At 38.8% G+C, this 21,276-nt stretch overlaps 2 protein-coding genes across 34 annotated transcripts in view; one reads left to right on the top strand and one right to left on the bottom strand.

Annotated features, from left to right (window-relative positions):
- Window positions 1-21,276, bottom strand: part of LOC122970970 (ankyrin-3-like) — a 162,698-nt gene that overhangs the window by 83,801 nt on the left and 57,621 nt on the right. The window contains exon 1 of one of the 33 annotated variants that reach the window (XM_044337356.1): window positions 5,370-5,484. The exons of 31 other annotated variants lie outside the window; for them this stretch is intronic. In XM_044337356.1, the coding sequence (XP_044193291.1) occupies window positions 5,370-5,405 (36 nt within the window). In that variant the 5' untranslated portion in view covers window positions 5,406-5,484. Of the gene's footprint in view, window positions 1-5,369; window positions 5,485-21,276 lie in introns of those variants that run through there. One more of the 33 variants, XM_044337385.1, reaches the window with a different exon arrangement.
- On the top strand, window positions 8,879-12,874 carry LOC122970974 (microfibril-associated glycoprotein 4-like). Its single transcript, XM_044337386.1, has 5 exons — window positions 8,879-8,938; window positions 10,783-10,974; window positions 11,297-11,393; window positions 11,834-12,001; window positions 12,163-12,874. Exons 1-5 carry the CDS (start codon window positions 8,933-8,935, stop codon window positions 12,411-12,413), a joined length of 714 nt encoding a protein of 237 aa, XP_044193321.1. The 5' UTR covers window positions 8,879-8,932; the 3' UTR covers window positions 12,414-12,874.

The following is a 21,276-nucleotide window of genomic DNA, read 5'->3' as shown; positions in this document are numbered from 1 at the left end:
TACCTACACACACACACACACACACACACACACACACACACCTTACAAACCTCTCAAATACTATTAAATGTTTTGGAGTCTTGTTACTGCATTAAAGACTATATATCTGTGCAGAATCACTACATTCTTGTCTAACCGTAGACAAATCACACCTTTTAAATGGTGTGATTATCAACAAATAAGCAAATGAGACAAAAACCATCTCATCAACACTGACATAGCATATTGCTGTAACTAATATATAATATTGTATATCAGTGGAAGGCAAATATTGGCCCGTTTGCCAAATCTGGCCCCCCAAAACAAGATTTGGTATCCTGATCAAAGTTTAAGTTCTCCCTTGATAGTTTACATCAAAGCTTTTACAAAGTCCCACTAAATATGACTTTGCATCATCTAATATTGCCCCAACATGAAGAGAGGTGCGCAAACTCAGGCTGTATCTTGTTTTCTGTGCCGGGCTGTTTTAACAGCACAGTCTAATATACATAACATAATAATATACACCGCTTCATTTCAATGAAACAAGTAACCCTTGAATTAAGGCTTTAGCCTGTTTGAAAAAAAAAACAGATCTGTCAACAGCAGTATCATGTGTGGATAACCTATAAATGACATCTGTAGTCTCATAGTGCAACACTGAAAATACATTCACATATATCTTATATAGTCTTTTATTGACAAATCAGTATTAAAATGAGCTGCTGTAACTCTGTTAACCCTCTACTACAGGGGAAATAACATCTGCCCTTGGATATAATCCTAAAGATCAATTTTATTCTTAAATAAATTAAAATACATAAACAAAAACATATTGAACACATGCAGGCCTACTATAAAACGTTGGCCCTCCAATGCTGAAAAAAAAAGATTCCCATGGTTGAACCTAATGGACTAATGGGCTAAGCTACTATTAACTCCTGCGTCACATGACCTGGTGAAACATTTTGCACATTACCACTTCACAGGAAAGCATACTTGAGAAATTCACAATAAATTTTAATGTATAACCCAAGTAAATCATACAAAAACCACCCAGTACCGTTTTAGTTTTCAAAGGTGATTAGATATTTTTTTTATTTATGTAATTATAGTGTTTCCTTCTGACCTGGAATTGAATCTGTTCCACCTCCAAATTGCCAAAGGTTGATTGTATAATTATCTGCTGCCTTTCAGACACTACATACTCTACACATAGTTGCAGCTCAAATACAGTATGTGCAGCATGTACAGCAGCAGATATTTGGTGGAATAAAGAAAATTATTATAAAAGTTTCTACAAAAAATAAAACATACACCGCATTCTTTCCTGCACTGTTTGATGAAAGCTGTACACGTTGAGAGGCGGTGTGCTGAGGTGATTTTTGAACCCTGAGAAGGATTGTGAGGCACGAAGCCAAGCCTTTTAAGTTAACTGTGGCACCAGCCGTGGCCGCTCATAATTCAGAGAATTACCAGAATTCCAGTTCAAAGCATAAAAAAAAAAGTGCTCTGGCCAAAAGTCCAGCCGAGTATTTTCCAGTTTTGTAAACTTGACACCAATAGCTGCACATTGTAATGAAAATAGTCTTGTTATATTTTCATTGCATGACAGACAAACAGGCTGACAATGGAACTGACACAATACACACACTTTTTTTATCTCTTTCATAGCTGTTATTTGATCTGATATTAAATTACGCTAATTCTATCTTTCATTCCAGAGGATTTGGGAAGTTTTCTTCATGAAAAATGCTGCAGTTTCTGACCACATGTACAAATGCACAAACTGACTCTACAACAAGTTCCAAAGTTGTAAAACACATCACTGATAAAATGAAAGAAACTGCTACAAACTTACATGTGTGCTACATTGGTAAACTGCATCTAAAGAGTTCTTGTTTGGTTCCTCGATTAAAAGGAAACCTCTGCTCAGTGTCACTATATATTTAAAAGAGGGAAACATGAGAAAACACTCAAATATGTGTAGATAAATACAGGACAACACAGAAAAATACAGGGCTCACTGCATGACTATAGGAGAGCTGTTGAGTAACAACAGCCAGTACAGTGCATGCATGTACATGTGCACACAGGAATGTCACTGATAGGAGCCCATAGGAGCACTACAGAATTAGAGTCAATAGAGATATCTTCCTATGAACGCTCACTAATACTCCACCGGCTGTTCGGGTTCAGATGGCCTTTGCAGGATGTCATAGACATAAACAAGTGCATTGACATTTTAACAGTGTTGTGTCAGGAGAACAAAATACTCATTTGCCACAACGTTTTTATACTAAGGAAGTTTCTTTAATATTCCAGAAATGCTCCAAAATTCAGTTGATTCTCTCTGTATTTACCGTCCTATAAGAGAATGCGCAGAAAGGCCAGAGTTTTAAAAATGAGACTCAAATCAACAATATCCTGTTTATTAACAGTAGTTCCTGAAGATTAATATTGATGTTCTGCAGACAGACAGACACCGATGCAGATATTTTTGGGTGTGACAGGAAAGACGAGAGTTGCAGAGACAAAGATCATGTAAGAAAAAGACCTTTGAAAATGATTCCCTCACTATGTTAATGTGTACAGTCTGCCTCTGTAAATGAGTGGCATGTCAAGAGTCAAACGTACAACAGTGCACTACCCTGACCGAAAGGAAATGCAGCTATGACACAGCACATCAGTGGTCTTTTATTTCATGATATCACTGTGCCAAGACAAATTGAACATAAAGTCTGAATGAAATGCAGCCTCGATAACAGGATGGATGTATAACAGTCGGCTAATGTTGCCATGCGATTACTGTGGGCTCCACTGATACATATTAATGCCTAAAAACAATAAATTACTGGACCAGCTCTAAGAAACGTCATTAAGGAGAGAATATATCATACACATGAATAAATGGACTACATTTATATGATGCTCCCATTCACCTACACACACACTCACACACTGATGGCACTAACCTAATCATGGGCTGCAACTTGTGTGTCTTCCTCGAGGACGCTTTTTCATGTTAACAGGAGGAGCCGGGGATCGAACTGATAATGGATGACCCACTAAAAATGCTGAGCCACAACCGCAGATATGAACAAATTTTTTGTTTTCATGATATATTAACGATAACTCATGACTAGTGTTTGTTTACTGATGCTGTCTGTCGAATTCCAGAGGGACAAGGAGCGAGAATGTAAACAAATTACTGACATAATTAGAGCTCCGTTTTCAGTAGTCTCGCAGATGCCGTTGGAAGAAGTTGTGCTGAGATTTTTAATTTTGCATTCAGAAAGCATATGAAGTGCAGAGTGAGCTGTCAACAGGCTAACCATCTTAGTATTCAGTGCCGCATCTAAGTTACCCACTGAGACCGTAACTGCTTCAAAATACTAGAAGCCGGTTTGTTGTCTTTAAGATGAAGTGCAGCTTTTAAGAGAAGATGTGAGGCGACCAAGAGGCGACCTCAAGTGCAATGACACCACCGAGACCCTTCATGCTGGCTCCAACTTATCTCTAGAAAGTCAATAATTGTGAGTCATTATGGTCTCACAATGGTATCGCTAAATTTGGGGCCTCTAATAAGTGTTAGAGTGTCATTTTAAGACTTATAGTGGGTTCTGTCCATCACTCAGCTTTTGTCAGCGCTACTTATTTGAAGTTAACCTTATATACCAGGGTCTGACAGTAAGTCTGTGGGATCATGCCAGCAATTCCTGCCATCAATTTCCACTGAATCCGTTATCATGCCTCTCAGGTAGCGCCAACTCTAGTGCTGATTGGTGTGAGCCAGGAACGCAGTTGTCACTGTGTTGTTTATAACACTATTCTAGTGTCCACGTTACGGCTCGACACAAGTAGCAAACAGACTTGTGATCTGCAAATAATAGAGTGGGAGTTTGGAACATGTACAATAAACAAAAAAGGCCTAAAACCCAACTTTACTGCAGCTGCCCGATTCAAACAAATGAACTGGGAGGATGTTGGTTTGTATAGAATAAGTCTCATTTTCAACTAATTTCATCTCCTGTACATGGTTGGGTATCTGTTAAAAAGATGATTCAAAAAACATATAAAGACATGCAAGACCCTGACTCTGAGTAACACGTAAAATGGATTTCGTTGGTGACAAAATGAACAGATACCTTAGACGTGCCTCATCATCTTATTTTTAGATTATCCGTTTAAACTGAATTTTAAGTTAATTGATGTCTTGGGATGTACCGTCGTAGCAGAGAAGAGATTTGTTCAGCTTTGCCTGAGTTTCTGCAAGTGTAATTCCAGTGTAACTTTATTTATCCATGAGAGATATGCAAAGAATGTTACTGTCGCTCTTTTTTCAGACGACTTCACACTCATACAGTTACACACATTCCAACATGGGAGCTGCTCCCCTGCAAGCAACCACGACGCTGAGGGACAGAAAAGTGTTTGTCATTCATACACTATCACTAGCTGGCTTTTATGTCATATTTACCAGAAAATCTGTTCACTAGAAGACTTTATAGTATTTTTAACACTGCGGTACGTTACATTTATGTCTTCTCACTTTGTTTTTTCCTTTCAGATCAGACAAATGGCAAACAAAAGCTCTCTCTGTTGCGAAATTCAAGCTCATATCTAAGTTAATACCTACTTAACTACCATTAAAGTGCTGCCTGGGTCCTTTGGTGAGCCAGTGATGAGCTAGTCTGCCTAAGAAAGCAAATACTGCATTCTGTATGTCACATATCACCAGGATAATGAAGACCTTTTTCTTATTACAAGGACTCATGAAGGGCTATCCTTCTAGCTCACTCAAGTGGATTTGAGTTAATGAGAAAATTAACTATTTAAAAACAGCAATTTCTAACACTGACCTCTCTCCTTCTTCTTCTAAATTTTACAATTTAGCTCTCTCTTTTGCTCTTTTATTCCCCTTTTCCACAAACACAAACCAACACAGAGCACGCGCCACCGTCCAAGGTCAGGTGTTTCCATTCACATCATTTCTCAACATGAACGTGTATCCACAACACACTGTACGTACGGGCTCATATACATAATCAGCAGGGATTTATAAATGTACAATCACAGTGAAGCCCTCAGGAATGCAAACACAGACAGAGGTGTAAACACACATATCCACACACACACATACACGTTTACTGCAGCAGAGTGGTGCAGCAGAGTTCCTACTGCGACCTGTCCCATCAATGACCCCCAAGCCTTACTGACAATGTGCCATCTCTGGACCGGTAACCACTGCAACATCACTAAATCCTACCGGCTATAAACTCCTCAATCCTGTTACCATCACGGTACTGTAATGTAGCAGGAGAGAGGGGAGGTTAAGTCTGTTTACAATCTGTGAGCTCAATGACTTTACAGCAAAGTACGACACTTACTTCTGCCAAATAGTCTGCTGCCTCCTCCACTGCCATGTTCCTCAGCCTGCAGCTGAAAGTGTGAAACCTGAGCACTCAATTACTGTAGCAGCTAGCCCTAGCCTGGGAGCTAGGGAGAGAGGGATGGGGGCAAGAGAGGAGTGGAGGGTGGGTGGGGGGAGGGGGGTGTCGTCTGTGTGAGAGGGAGGGAGAGAGAGAGAGAGAGAGGGTGAGGGAAAGACAGAGACTGAAAAAGTGTGAGAGTGAGTGAGAGACAGAGAGAGAGAGAGATAGGGGCATTATGTCACAGCTAAAAATACCTGGCTTGCAGTGAGAAAGTCCAGAGCATGGGGGGGGGGGAGGGTGAGGAAGGGGGGGGGGGGGGGGGGGGGGGGGGGATAGAAGAGTTCCGGCGCTAATCTCAAACCAACTCTCACTGGAGCAACACGGGATCAGAGGACAACGCACCACTCTGAGCGTGTGACTGTTTATGTGTGCGCTCACAACCCACTGCCACTTGTTAAATGTAGAAAAAAAAAAAAGTTAAAAATGAAAGTTCCTCTGTGTGTGTGTGTGTGTGTGTGTTTGATATTATCATTTGTCGTCAGTATGACAATAAGTTTGTTGTAACGACATCTGCTGTTGTGAGGCACTCTTGAACTCTCTTAATCCATAATGAATGGATACAGTCAGATTTACAAAGACATCAAAGGGACAGCTGAAGAGCTAGAGGGTGGGTTTGCCGGGAGGAAGAATAACATGATATCTAGAATGGACAGCATTCAGTAGTTTGGATATATACGCTATGTGAATCGCATTTGTATGTATTTGCTGACATTTTGTAATGTAAAAAGCCAATAAAGAACTTGTTAAAGAAAAAAAAAGAAAGCTCCTTTTATAGCAGGATATTATTTTAACTGTATTAATCCTATTGTGTAAAAAGCACAACGTTAAGCTTGTTATCTGAGTCAGTGTGCAACCTCACTAAGTCAAATTAAAGGTGTCTTAAGTGTAAAGTTGACAGAGCACAACATGTATATACAGCACCAATCAAAAGTTTGGACACACTTTCTTATTCAAGTGAATGGGACGGTGTCCAACCCTTTGACCGGTGCTCATATATTTCACTACACTTAATAAGCTTCCTATGTTCATTTCAGACACTAACCACAAAATAGTGGAGCCATTATTTCATTATCTATTATTCAGCAGACTATTTTCTCAACTAAACAATGAATTGTTTGGTCTATAAAACATCAGGGAATAGTGGTAAGTACCCATCATAACATTTGACAGCTCAAGATCTTCATACTGTTTATTTTGTGTGACCAACGGTCCAAAATCCAAAGATATTCACTTTACAGTAATCTGTACTATTATGAATTGGGAAACTGGGGAATTTACACTTGAAAAAAATGACTTGAATGATTTATCACTTATCAAAAAGTTGCCAAATATTCACAGCTCCAGTTCAAGTTTCTCAAATGCAAAGTTTTGCTAGTTTTCTGTGTTTTATATCATTGTAAATTGAACATCTTTGGGTTTTTGGACTGTTTGTTGGATAAAACAAGCAGGTTGAAAACAGTTATTTTTTTAACATTGTACCAATCATAAATAAATTGATAGATTATTTGATAATAGCATCATCTGTTGCAGCCCTACGTCCGTGTGTACATGTTCCCACTTATACAAAGACAGATTTAAACATCTCCCTGTCTGACTTACCGTATCTGAATCCACCATCTCCTATGTACTTCCATGGAGCTCAGCAGGTGTTTGCACGGTAAACACAGATGCCACTGCACCCAAAACAATCTGCAGCCAGAAAGCTCGGTTGCCAAGGATCGCCACCTTATCTACTCGCACAAAAATGTGTCTGTGGACGCACTCGTGTAAAAGTGCCATAATGTGGAAGCAAAATCCTCCACTCTGCTCGACTTACTCTCTTCTATTTTCTTTCTAAATTGCAGAGACAACACTAGCTAGTGCAATAAGCCAAGGTTATTCTAACAAACAAAAATACACACAAGCACATACAAGGCTTCAGGGCCCAGAGCCCAGCAGGCAGATTAGCAGGATTTGGATGGTTCAGGTATTAAAGAGGCTTTGGTCAACTTGTCAGAAGGCTAGCCAGTTAGTTTATATGAATATTACTGACATGTGCCCAGTGAGAGTAGAAGCTGGTCAAAAAAATCAGAAAACAAGTGAAAATGTTAGTAAGCCACAGAGTTAGTGTATCCAGTCAGTAAGGGTTAAGAGTTTAATCAGTCTGGAGTCAATTAGGAGATTAGGACTGTCCCGCTAACACCTAGCATAACTACATAAATATACCTTACTCTTATGTACACTCTAAATATATCATTGATGGACTAATGCAGCTCATAATAATTTAGAAACAAGACTGTTCTCTCAAGAAAATTCACAGCTTGATTGTTCGAACAGCTTAAATTTGAACTTGGAATTGCTTAGCGAGAGCATTTCCCCAGATGTTTATTTATGTCTTTAAAACAACCTGTGTTTTTATGCACAGAAGTAGTGATGTAACGGACTTTTCTAACAGCTAGTTGGTATTTGAACCATATTGAGAATCTTTTCCTTAACCAAATAGCTTTAGTTGCCTATGTTAAAGATTGCACTAATCAATATTTTTAAATTAACAACGGATCAGATTTCTATGTATAATAGTGAGGAACCCACGGAGAATTATCACCGTGCTCGGTGGTTCTCTTCAGCTCTACTGAACTTTTTAGCCTCTTTCAGCTCATTGTTTTGGTTTTCCGGCCCACAAATTCCAATCTCATCAGCCTCGTTTACAGTTTAAAAAAAAAAAAGAAGCTTTGATAATACAACTGTGCACTACGTGTCCAGCACCAAACAGCAACCACACAAAGATACTGACTAGTTGGTAAACTTACAGCAGTGGAGCGTAGCAGCTAAAGAGCCAGATATTTCCCACAGGAGTTGGTAAAAGTTAATTAATGCAGCTTTCACTATACCATAACCACAGAAATAGTAAAGTAGGAAATATGAGCCACTTTTGAAACAGAGGACATCGACAAAACAACCCTGTGCAAACTCCACTAAAAGTTGAGACAAATGATTCAGACTATCGATTTCAAATCATGTGAACAAACTTCACTGAACCTGTATGGAGATATATAAGCTACAGTATATTAAAACTGTGTCACTTATTGGGACTTTCCATGAACAAAGGTCAGTTAAAAAGGACATAACAAACTAAAGGGAGGACTGTTTGGAAAGCCCTCACATAGTGTGTATATTTGATCTACCAACACTGACTGTTGAGAGAAGGAGAGACAGAAAGGCAGGAGAAAATAAACATTATGTTAAGAGCAGGGAAAATACTGAGTGTTGCAACATGCAGAATTGCACCAATATAAAATGATCTGCTTATGATGGAAAGATATCTTGCTGTGAACAAACCGGTAAGTTCATGCAAAGTCAAATTTGAAACTGCTCCTACTATACTGAACTTAATAAAGATGTTCATTGCTTTCTTTTCAGGACAGCAACACTCCCTCCTCTTTGCAAATCAAGCAACAATCAAGCTAAAAGATACAAGAATGATGGTATGTAAAGTAACAACATGGGAGATAATGGTACGTTCTATGTGCATTAGGTCACGAGGTGTGTGTGTGTGTGTGTTTGTGTGTTTGCTTTGTAGATTTGAGGTGGAGAAGCTGCTTTCACTTCCAGTAGACATATTAGGAAAAATCCACAGTCTGATTATCATGTCAAAAACAATCTTCCTATAGACCATCATCTCAAGACAAACATGTATGTACATTAAAAAGTATACGACTGTCTAACTTCATTTCTTTAAATTTTCAATGACAAGCTTATGTAGAAGTTATGTAGTTAAGTATTTCTTTTAGCATACCACTGTATCCAGTCCTGAGTTAATTGTTTGTTATTGAGATAATGAAAGTATTAAGAAATAAAACAATACTATAACAGTTATTGTGCTGTAATCAAGAGAATAAGTCCTTGAGTTTTTTGATTAGCACCTGTATGACTCCTGTTACTTTTAGCTTTTTGGTGAAGGTTGAATTTAGCTTGTGAATTTTTGTTATTAACAGATAAGTTACCAATGTTCTTCTGCCTTACTGGCTTCTTAAAAGAGAACTCCACTGGTTAGTTATTAGCCTCAAACAGAGCCGCTTGGCCAGTGGTGCCCTCCACCCCAGTCTGTATGTAGCCTCTTAACACCACCTAAATTTATTCAATGGACAACACTTGAGCAAACTTCTCAGACTTGGCATTGCTATCTCTTGAGCCACAGAAGGCTCAATACAGCTGTTTTCATATATGTAGCGCTATTTATGTGTAAACAGACTGACTGAGAGTCTTGGCCACGTTTACACATCAGATAGTCTTAGAATTGAGACTAAAATGAGTCGAGCACAATATGTAAATAACAATAGGGAAGAGATCATTAAATTGCATCACTTCTACAGCTCCAAAGATTAGTCGATTAATCGACTGACGTCAAATTATTCAGCAACTATTTTGACAACCAATTCTATCAAAATAGTCATTCTTTAAGCAAAAATACCAAGTATTTGATGGTTTCAGGTTCTTAAATTTGAGAGTTTGCTGCTTTTCCTTGTCTTGCGTCATAGTGAGTTGAATGTCTTTGGGTTTTGGGCTGCTGTTCAGACAAAACAAGATATTTAATGGCATCAATTTGGGATTTAGGAAATTGTGATGGGTATTTTTCACTCTCTTGGGGTGTTTTATAGATCAGTTAATTAATTGAAAAATTAATTGGAATGGTGGAATGGTGAAAATAATTGTTACAGTAGTTGCAGCCCTAATCGCTTCTACTTTCTTTGAAATAAGAAAGGAGAAAGTGGTGGAGTAATCCTATCAACATAGTATGAGTCTACTGCAGGAGAAGACCACTCATTACCAGAAAGTCTAAAAATAGGCAAAGGACAGATCTATTTATCGCAACCTGATAGCCAAGTATGAACATTAGACAATCAAATACATCGGTACCAGAGCCTGACTCATGACTGTACAGATTACAGAGTCAATCTTGGCAACAGCCACTTGTACTGTTAAAGTCTCCTTGAGTTTGACACTGAATCCACGCCTAATCACTTCATGTCTGTCAACCTTTCCAGGAGCACATGAAGCACATACGCGAAGATACACTCACTACTGCTTTCAGTGATTAAAATATAATGATTATGTATTCATGAAATAAGCTGCAGTACAATGTTTCAGTCCTGTGATCCCGACATTAAGAGCCTTCAGACAAATGTCATTTAATCTGGACTAACACTGGTTTACGCAGGACGTATTAATCTGAAGCTAACAGTAAAATAATGCAGTGTTGTGTTTATGTGTTTTCTTTACAAACCTTATCTTTGACAGGAATACTTTGGTTTTTTTCTGTTTGCTACAGCTTAGGGTTGTTCTAGCAGTGCTGCTGCCAGTAGCAGCTTATCAGTCCCCTCTGCCCACAGACTGTAGTGACATCTACAAAGCCGGCTCAGGTCGGGACGGCGTGTACACCATCTACCCAGCAGGCCCGACCTCTCCTGTTCAGGTTTACTGTGACATGAGCAAAGACGACGATTCTGCCGAAAAGTGGACGGTGAGGATGGAGGAACAAACCAAGTGGATCACTTTTTTATCCAAACCTCAGACACATGTACCTTAGTTGACTTTGATTTAGACCAAAAAAAAAAAAAAAGATAGATAGATGAGAGTGAAAAGAGTGAACCAAAACGTAAGTTGTAAATTGTGGGCTGTAAAACCAAAACTATAAGCTGAAAGATCCTAAAAAGTAGAGCTGAGGTGAATTGCAGCGTCATACATTATAATATAAAAAAATATTGATTAGTGAAGCTTTTATGTCTTGACAGTTCCCTTTTTTTTGTCTCACTCTTCTTGTTGAACTTGTATCTAAAAACAAGGTCATTCAGAGGAGACAAGATGGCACAGTGAACTTCTACATGAAGTGGAATAGCTACAAAGCTGGATTTGGCAGCGCGGCTGGAGAGTACTGGCTGGGTATGACAGAAATTATTTCTTTACTGACAAGAAGAAAAAATACATCTTGTAATACTCATTCTAATTCTCAGGTTGAGATTTTCATGTTTGCATCTTGGCTCAACAGTTCTTTGAGTTAAAGTAAATGTGTCTAATTCTAACTTTTGAAGGGCGATGTATATTTAATTGTATACAAATGTTAAAAGATCTGTTGCTGTACATATAAATTAAATACTTGTATCAATTGACTGTCATTACCACAAAGCATCATGCGAAGATGAAGATGTTCCTGCTTTACTTTTTAAGATAGCCATCTCTAATATATCACAAAATTACTTATAATTACAAGCAAAATACTGTGAAATGAGAGACCCTGAGCCCTGCCAGTACTGACATTAGCTTACTGGATTTAAACCAGTGTCTCTCAGATGGTCACCATTGCCTCACTGATTATCTTTCAGGCCTGGAGACAATGCATCTGCTGACCCAGGCCAAGAACTACGAGCTGAGGGTGGACATGGAAGACTTTGAGGACCAGAAGGTCTTTGCCCATTACTCTGCCTTCTCTGTTGGTCCAGAGACAGAGGGGTACCAGCTAAACCTGGGAAGTTTCACCAAGGGAGCAGCAGGTGGGGTAGTTTTCCTGTCTCTTTCAAGCTTGTTTTAAAAATGTAAATCTAAAAAATGTGAGGACGGGTAGTTTTTCATCAACTCTAGTAAACTAGTAAACATCAACTCTATGATTTATCACACAACCTGGTTTGTGTTGTTTCCTGACTTTTTCCATTAGGAGACTCTCTACGTCTTCACAATGGACAGAAATTCACCACCACTGACAAAGATCAAGATCTGCATAATTCAAACTGCGCCAGGTTGTGCTATGGAGGATTCTGGTATAGAGACTGCTTTGGTGCTAACCCCAACGGGGTCTACGCTTGGGGACCTTCACCCCGTGCAGCTGGTGTACAGTGGAATGGTTTTAAAGGGCTGGATTACTCTCTGAAAACCATGATAATGAAGATCAGACCGGTTCCTGAATAAAAATGGAACTGGGTCAAGAGCCACAGTGCTCAGCCTTTTTGAACTGTGGTGCATCACAACCAGCAGAATTAGCAACGTCCAAATAGAAACAAACAGGTTCACTCTGACACCTTTCAGACTTTTATTTTCTATTTATTCATTTTGAATCGAGTCTGTAGGCTGAATGATGACCATAGTTTAAGGACTGTCGGAGAAATTGAGCAAACTGCACAGATCTCGATGAAAGATATGCGACAACCCAGACTCAGAGAATTACTACAGAAGATCAATTTGACAACATGTCAGAAACATACAGAATTACCACCATGATTTATACATACAGTGACAGTGTTCCCTCATTCTTCTTGAGCTAAAACTTCTTTCACAGTCTTAGATTTGCACACAGTACTCTGGTTGATCCCCATGTCGAAATATAGATATCTAACAATTTAATTACCGATCACAGTGTTCTCGTTTGTGTATATGTTGCATCTAGTCTCACATCCATGACAACATTTAAAAATATGTTTGAATATTCAAATGCTTTTAAGCAGATTTTTCCCACAGATGACATAAACAAAAAGCAGAGGAATTCGTCTTGTCACAAAGCAAAGGCATTACAGCGTCATGCACACACACTCATATCACTCCCACACACACACACACACACACACACACACAGTTTAATGATCTGTCTTCAGTGTTTTATGACATCTGTAAAGGGAGGGAGACGAATACTAAAGAGAGAGAGAGACAGAGAGATAGGTTGCCATGGAAACTGAAGCTCCTAAATTTGCAGTGATGCACTGTTGTGGGATGGATGGAACCTTCCGGTGTTAAAACTATAATCACTGACATGTGGATTAACCTACACAGTATGAATGTGATGGGACTGGTGCCACATCTGGGCCTTCTGTATACAGATGTTGCCTGCCAATGAAGGTCTGTCCTTTTTTTTTAACCAAACAAAAGAGGAAACAGTTGTTATTTCTAAATCCCTAAAGAACCCAACACAACTATTTGATCCAGTAGTGTTGGTGTCAAACCTCAATACTTTTTTGGTACAAACTGAAATTTGTCTGTACCGCCAAGTATCAAAAGTTGACATCAAATGTTTGGTCAGATTCTTGTTGTATGTTGTTGTTGCTTACTTACTACAGAAGGGAGTTAAAGGGGACATATCATGCATATTCCCAGGTCTCTATTTATATTCTAGGGCTCAACTGGAATATCTTTGCATGGTTTACAGTTCAAACAACTCCTTATTTATCTTATATCGACTCTTTATGCACCCCCTCAGTTCAGCCTCTGTCTGAAACAGGCTGTTTTAGCTCCTGTCTCTTTAAGGCCCCCCTTTGATGAGCCTACTCTGTTCTGATTGGAACAGAGTAGCTCCGGAGGCTACGTGAACAAACTATAGTAAAGTAGTAGGATTTCACTTCTTTTTCTCATTCTTTACTCAAAATATAAACCTCTCAAATATGTTGGAACCTGAATCCGATCTGAAATACCCAAAGTGGACACATGGAACAACCTTAGCAACGAAGGCTACCAACGGACAGCTGTTTGTGGGCATGTGCAAACAGTCTGATGTCATCACGAGGAGGAAGTAGAGGCAACATTGCAAACGAAGCATTCAGAGCAGGTTGAAGCTTTTGACTTTAAGGGAGCATTTCTATATATGTTCACCTCAAGTTATGGAGCTTTGACCATGTTGACCATAGACATCCGACATCATAACAGTATAAAAATACAAAAAATACCAAAAAATACCAAATATATACCAAAAAAAAAAAAATCACAAAAAGCATGTTATGTCCCTTTTGAATAAAAATAAAAAATATTCAGATATAGTTCATGAAAGGCTGCTGATGTAGAGACAGACTTGACACTTGACTTTTGTAGAAAGTTTTGTAGAAAAATATGTGTAAAAAAATGTGATGTATCACAAAAAAATATTGTTTTGGTATTGGTACCAAAACGTTGGTATTGCTTTGGCACTAGCATAGAAAAATATTAGAAGTATTAAGGAAAATTAGCAAAAATATTCAACTCTAAGTTCTGAATAATCGTTTTTTCCTGATATCTGTTCATGAGTCCCCTTGTCTATAGTTTCTAACAAGTTCTAAGTCAGTTTAAATCCAGATGGGCATGCTCATAGTGAATGCATGATGAGTATCATATAATAGTTTCTCCTAGTTTTGACAATGAAAGAAAGATAGAAATATTCAATACTAAAAATGTATTAATAATAATAAGTTAACCAATCCTGCTAAGTCTGTCACAATAAAAACGGCTACTTTTGAATAGCTAGTGAATCTTTACAAAAGTATGTTGTTTTGTATATTTGTTTACAGAAGAAAATTATAAGAAAATATATAATGTATTGCATTTGCTCAGATTCAACTACTGGATAATAAGTGCTGCTGTCCAATAATAAAAAGTGTGATATTCAACTATTCTGTAACTTTAAGTGCTGCTGTCTACTGGTCTGATATAAATGTGTGTGATGGGAAAACACAAAGAGGCTGCAGTGTTGGCAAGTGTTTTCCCACAATCACACCTTACTGACACCCACATGCAGTAAACACACACACACACACACACACACACACAAAGCTCTCAGCTCTCCTGGTTACCGATCATTAATTTTCAGGTCCTATATCAGACCCTAGTGGTCTCTCAGTAGTACTGCATCAACTGCAGCAGGAGAGAAAAGCATTTTGTACACTGTTATGATGATATCTTTAAATGTAAACAATAAGACCTGTCTGTTCAGGTTTGTTGTAAATAAAAGTGAAATCCATTTTTAATACAGAATCAATACTTTTACCAATACTGTATCAAGAATAGGTTACATAAGAACGAGTGCTTTCCCTCTCAGAAAAAGACTCATCATTTTTTATTTTATAGATTATGAAATCACCAGAAAATAACCAGAAAAAAGCAACCTGAGTGTGTGTGTGCGTGTGTTTGTGTGTGAGTATGTGTTGTCCTGCCTCTGACTGGCTGTTGAGTGCTGCAATCTGATTGGTCGCTTGGCTACTGCAGTGTCAGTACTCTCACAGCGCTTGAGATACAGATGGAGGAGGATAAAAAAAACACAGGCTTTAAACTCTTCAACTCCTCTTTTCTGTTCTTCCTTTTGCTTTTCATGGTAGTTGAACGTGAGAGACTCCAAATCTGCAATCTTTTATGTATATTTCCCGAACTGAATCGCATAAATGTTAGTTTCTTTTTAAGATGTTCAAACTCCAGACATCAGACAGACACACTGTGCGTCAGGAAACCCTCCCTTCAACTATTTCTCAATGTCAGCTGCAAGCTCTGTCACTTATTAGGGCTCCTTGTGATTGGCTGGCAGATCTGCTCTGCTCTATTCTCACTGGATGACAGCGTATGACGTTGCTCTGCTGCTGCTGCTGCTGGATTACAGGAACTGTGCTGATGTCAGGTTGTATGCACGTCTATATGAGTGTGTGTGTGTGTGTGTGTGTGTGTGTGTGTGTGTGTGTGTGTGTGTGTGTGTCTGTGTGTGTGTGGTGACTGATAAGCAGGTAGACACACTGGCCAGCCCATGGGGGAAACAGGGGATCAGACAGAGACGCCTAAAGGCAGACATCAATCCTGTCGCCACCGTCTTCTCAAAGCACGTACTCTCAACTGCATGTGTTCAGATCTGGGAGTCAAAAACAAATTCTCAGTTTGATGGTACTAAAGCAAAAGACAAACGCCAAAAAAAATGAAAGAATACAAGAAAGAAAAGAAGGGAAACATCAGCTACTGTACCACTGCTGGCTTAATCTCCTCTGATAGAGACACGGCAGTGGTCATGAATAAATTAATATCTGCCCAAAAGCACACACAGCACACGGTGCACCAACAGGGATGTGGCAGGGAGTGTGTGGTGCATGTGAACAGCCAGACACATGCGTGCACAGAGCCCTTTTCACAACATTTTGCAGCATCTACTTTGCCTCATTATGCAGAGGAAGTGACGCCAACACAAGCAAAATTACTTATAGAGTCGGACTGAAGCTGGATTTTTGACGCTGATACAATATTAATATTTGAAAAATCAGATAAACGTTTTAGGGATCCCTTGTAGAATTGTGACCGAGATATGAACTGAGTAGAACAATAAACTTCAGCGTCAGCGCTCTCTGGTGAACAAACTGTGTAATGGTGATACTGTTTCTTAGCAATCACAAACATATCTTTGGCATTTCTGTGTTGAAATGTCTTGTTACTAATTGGCATATTTATATGGTGTTACAGATTATTTGTTATGAGCTAATATTAGCTGATAACACTGGCCCAGTTGATTTATCAGACTGGTGAACCAACTGCAACAAATTGCTGAAATTAAAAAGTAAACCATATTCTGCAAATACAGACTTCATTTACCTATTATCTTTATTTAATTTGTATTTTCTGCATTATAATTCTTTTGGAAATTTTGTATGATTTTTCACTGAGACATGCTACTGTATCCTCTGAGGAAAAATATGATCAAGTTCAACACTTCAGTTATCAATATTTCGAGCTGATCCAAATTGACAGAATATGTATTAACAAGACATTTCATAAACTACGTTTTCAATTGATTAATCAAAAAAATATTAAAAGTTGAATATATGATGACAGTAATCATTTCTAGAATCTTACTTTTTACAAATTTTGGATGAAACGTTGGATTTTCACTCAAATGTTTATCCCTCTATGGAAAAATGTGATTAATGTGATAAAAAAGCACATTTCAGTTGTCAATATTGTTATTCTAATCATTTTGATAGTGCAGCTCCAGTCCCTGATTGCACTATTTGTTCTTCACTCGATGGTCACACACACATAAAACAAACAGCCGGAAGAGGAAAGAGTGAAATCTACAGTAAACGGCGACAGCGAGATTAGCAGAGACGTACTGTACGATCAGTGGCCTTTACCTTCACAGCTCATAGATTCTGAAGGCAATTAAGGAATTGCTCAGTAAATCAATAGAGCACTTTAGATGTGTGTACAGCATCAGCATGCTATTTCCTCTCTCTGCTGACTCTCAGCCCTCATGGCGACGACCCGCCACAGACACCGAGCTGTGGTTGCCATTTTAACATCCTACATTCAGAGTTTACCATTCTTGTCTCATGTTTCTGCAGATAGCTAGTATTTAACAGCCCTTTTTATCATTAGTGCTGTAAATAGCATTATAAGTTAGTAGTTACTGTCTAAACAGTTAAAGAGGAACTGTCCCTTTATCCTTAGAAACGCCTGATGAGAAGTTGAATAGATCGCTACAAGTGAAAGACAGTGAAGAGAGCTTTACAGAGAGCAACTAACAAAGAGTGACAGAGGGAGATTAGGGAATTGAGTAAATGAGGACAGTTGTGTTTTTGGCTCACACCACACACTCCTTTCCTGAGCGGTCTCGGTTGCTGCGCATCTCAGCACAGTGTTAGTGGGCCAGGACATGACTAATCGCAGAAACTGAAGACCTCACAACAAAAAGCAAGAGTGCTGCAACAGCTCCTGGTTGCAAAGCAAGTCTCAGTGATATCACACACCAGAAAGCAGCAGCTACTCTGGGCACACCTGAGAAAACACACAGCAGTCCGATGAGTAGGAGGACTGTGACTCTATCGCTGCCGTCCAATGAAAACCCAAAATTCATGATTTTGAATTTTTCAGATATACTGAAGGATTAAATGTTCCTTTATGGGCTAAAGAAATGTCATACTTCTTAAGCTAAATAAACTACTTAAAATCCAGAGGGATTATCTGAAAAATGAATTACATTAAATCTGAAATCGAGAGAAAATTAATCATCAAATATTTTCAGAATCGTCTGATCATTTAAGTAATTTTTCAAGCAAAAATGCCAAATATTACATACAGTATATAGCTCCAGCTGCTTGTCTTTGTCTTATGTGATTGTTAACTAAATATCTTTGGGTTTGGATGATGTTGGTCAGACAAAATAAGCTATTTGAGGCCTTGGCGTAGCGGCCACAGTTGAAACTGCAGATCACATGACACTCTTGGACCCAGAAAGACTTTTTTTTCCCCCCATACACAACTATAACAAAAGAAACAGCTGTAAAACACTGAGGGAATTTTACCAAGTGTCACATCCAGAAGTAACTCTTTCACTTCATCACATCTATTACATATATTAGTTAGTATATTAGTTAGTTTCATGCTTTTCTGCTTTAACAGAAGACCTCCACATTTCAATTCAAGTGATGTACCTGTATAATCTTATACGTGTTTTTTGGTATCATTATTTCTCCAATAATGTATCAGCAACCAACAGTCTAACTATGTTTTGTTCAAATGGAGAAAATTGGTGTTTCCTCACATGGGCGACAACCTCATATTAGCTCTGAGGCAAAGCTTCTTTTTTGCTTTAAGTAAGTAGAGGCGGTAACTTGCCACCTCAGTCTTTAGGGAGTAAATGTGTATTCTCTTGCTGATTGTCTCGGTGAACAGTCACTGACAAGCAACAGACTAAACACTACCAGAAATGAGCTTAGTGGGAAGGATTTTGAAAAGCTTACTGCTGTTGTGAAACACCCACAGGATTTTCTGATATGAAGCTTTAAGCTCTGTGTTTGCTGAAGAAGGATGCAGATGAGTGAGTGTAGGACGCTATGTTGTTATGTTAGTCGTTAGCCCTCTGTCGTATCACGTAGGAGCATGAAATGTCTGAAATCAAAAGATGTAGCTATCTGTGCTGGTAAAACTAGGGCTACAACAGTAATGTTTTCACTGATTATTAGTGTAGTCCCTAAAATATACACTATAGCATTTGGCTTTTTCTAGAGCCAAGGGTGAAGTCCTCATATTACTTTTATTATCAAAAGCCTAAAGATATTTCATTTAAAATGATGTAAAATAAACAAAAGCAGAAATTCTTTCAGAAATTTTACCATTTCTGTACAATAAATTATTTAAACAATAATTAATCATAAAATTCTCAGTCTCACAAACCCCTCCTATATATACGACCACCTGTTAACACCATCTATATCGCCATGACAACTGAGCAAACTCGCTCCACTGATGAGATGCTGTTGAAAGCTTTGAAAAAAGCTAGTAAATGAATCTTAAGTTAACCTTTTTTTTTTTTTTTTAAAGTCAAACTACTATTTTCAAAGTAAAAGATGAACTTTAACACTCAACATAGTCGTTGGTTCTTCTGACTTGTTTTTGTCCAACCCTAGTTGGAAACCAGTCAGCTCCAGAAGGTTAGCAGTTGTTATTGAGTTGTGAAAAAGTGTTATGTATTCTTTAGAAGCGTTGTTAGGAGAGCTAATACAGAATCAACATTGTTGGTCCAAGTCCTGCATGATATCTCAAATTAATTCCATTCATTCAAGTTTTAGTTTTTGCAAAATGTGTAACATGTCAAAATTGTACATTCAAGTTATTACAGTATGCACAAAAAGGTTATTTTTAGTCAAAAAGTCATGTAGATGGTAGCTGGCCACATTAGCCATTTTGAGTCACAACAGTCCCGTAAACTGTGACTTGATTAGTTACATTACATGTTCACCTGCTACAGTTTACTGGACTCCAGGCGCTTAGCAGACTCCGGCTATCTCGTAGTGAATTTAACGACGCATTTACAAGAGGGACTGACTGAAAACGACTGCACAGTGGTCTGTGCTCTCGGCTTGTGTTAGCTGACGAGGCATCGTTTCGGGTTATGAGAGCGGAAGCGCCGGGAGTCGACTGAACAGTTTTAAGATTCTACGTTGTCTCGTAAAGAAACACAAACAGCGGCAGATCAATTAGTGAGGGGATCTTTCTGCTCTGGATGTGCTCTACTGACAGTCAGAAGCTGTTTAAGAAAACCTGTATTTATATTTATATGCATATAAATACATATTTGTGTAAAAGTCTTAAAAAATATGATGTTCCAAGCCTGCATTTTTTGCAAATTGTGATACATTGTGAATGGACTCAAATCTTGGAAATAAAAAAATCGAGATTTGATTTTCTGGTCATATCACCCAGTCCTAGTTGGTAGTCCTCTCCACGCAGGAGCCGATGCCCTCGGTCATCTATCACCTGATGTTATCGAGTGTCTAACTAGGACAAGACGTCTCTCACTGACACACAAACTCATGTATAAGATATTCCGTCTGGGTATGAAGCCCTGTGCAGTCCAGTGAACTGTGTGTGTGAGTGTCTGTCTGTCAGTCTGTCTGGTCCAGGCAGGACTCCTCCCTTTTTTTCACCTTCAAAATGTCCGCTTCATCCTGAGAATACAGCAGAGAGCAGTGGAGAAGACTCTCTTTCTCTCTCATAAATAAACACACACCCTGTCTATGTCGTGACTCTCTGCTGGGTCTGAGCCGAGGATCAACACCTCGCCCACTGAGAGCACAGGGAGGTCCGAAACATCAAATACTCCTGTCTCTGCTTCTCTTCCCCTTTTTCATATAATATCCCAGTGTTTCCCCAGATCATGGATTTACTTACACTATATCTTTAGCTGTCATTCTTGCTGTTCACTGTGATTGCAACAACCCTGGAACATGAAGGCTAAGCAACATTTCTTTTTCACACTGATTACCAGTTCCTGCCTCATCCTTCTTTCCATTTTACAAACTCACTTATCCTGTGCAGGGTTGCAGAGGGCTGCATCCTATCCCAGCACAGTTGCAGGAAAATTTTGGTAATTCACCAAACCTGCATGTCTTTGGGAGGAAATGGGAGCACCTGGAAACATACATAGACACAAAGGAGAGAACTTACAAACTCCACACATAAACGTCACAACCGATCAGTGGATTCAAAGCCAGGAATGTCTTGATATAAGGCGACAGTGCTAACTAATGAGCTACTGTATTGCCCCAATTTCTGTCACTGGCTGGTCAAC

Source organism: Thunnus albacares, chromosome 20 (genome assembly GCF_914725855.1).
Source record: "Thunnus albacares chromosome 20, fThuAlb1.1, whole genome shotgun sequence".
Taxonomy (NCBI): domain Eukaryota; kingdom Metazoa; phylum Chordata; class Actinopteri; order Scombriformes; family Scombridae; genus Thunnus; species Thunnus albacares.
This window is presented reverse-complemented; position numbering and strand designations above follow the sequence as displayed.

Bases quoted from the DNA above. Each gene is read 5' to 3' on its own strand.
- LOC122970974 (XM_044337386.1), top strand. The intron at 10,975-11,296 runs GTGAGGATGGAG...TCTAAAAACAAG, and splicing joins ATTCTGCCGAAAAGTGGACG to GTCATTCAGAGGAGACAAGA. The intron at 12,002-12,162 runs GTGGGGTAGTTT...TTTTTCCATTAG, and splicing joins TTTCACCAAGGGAGCAGCAG to GAGACTCTCTACGTCTTCAC.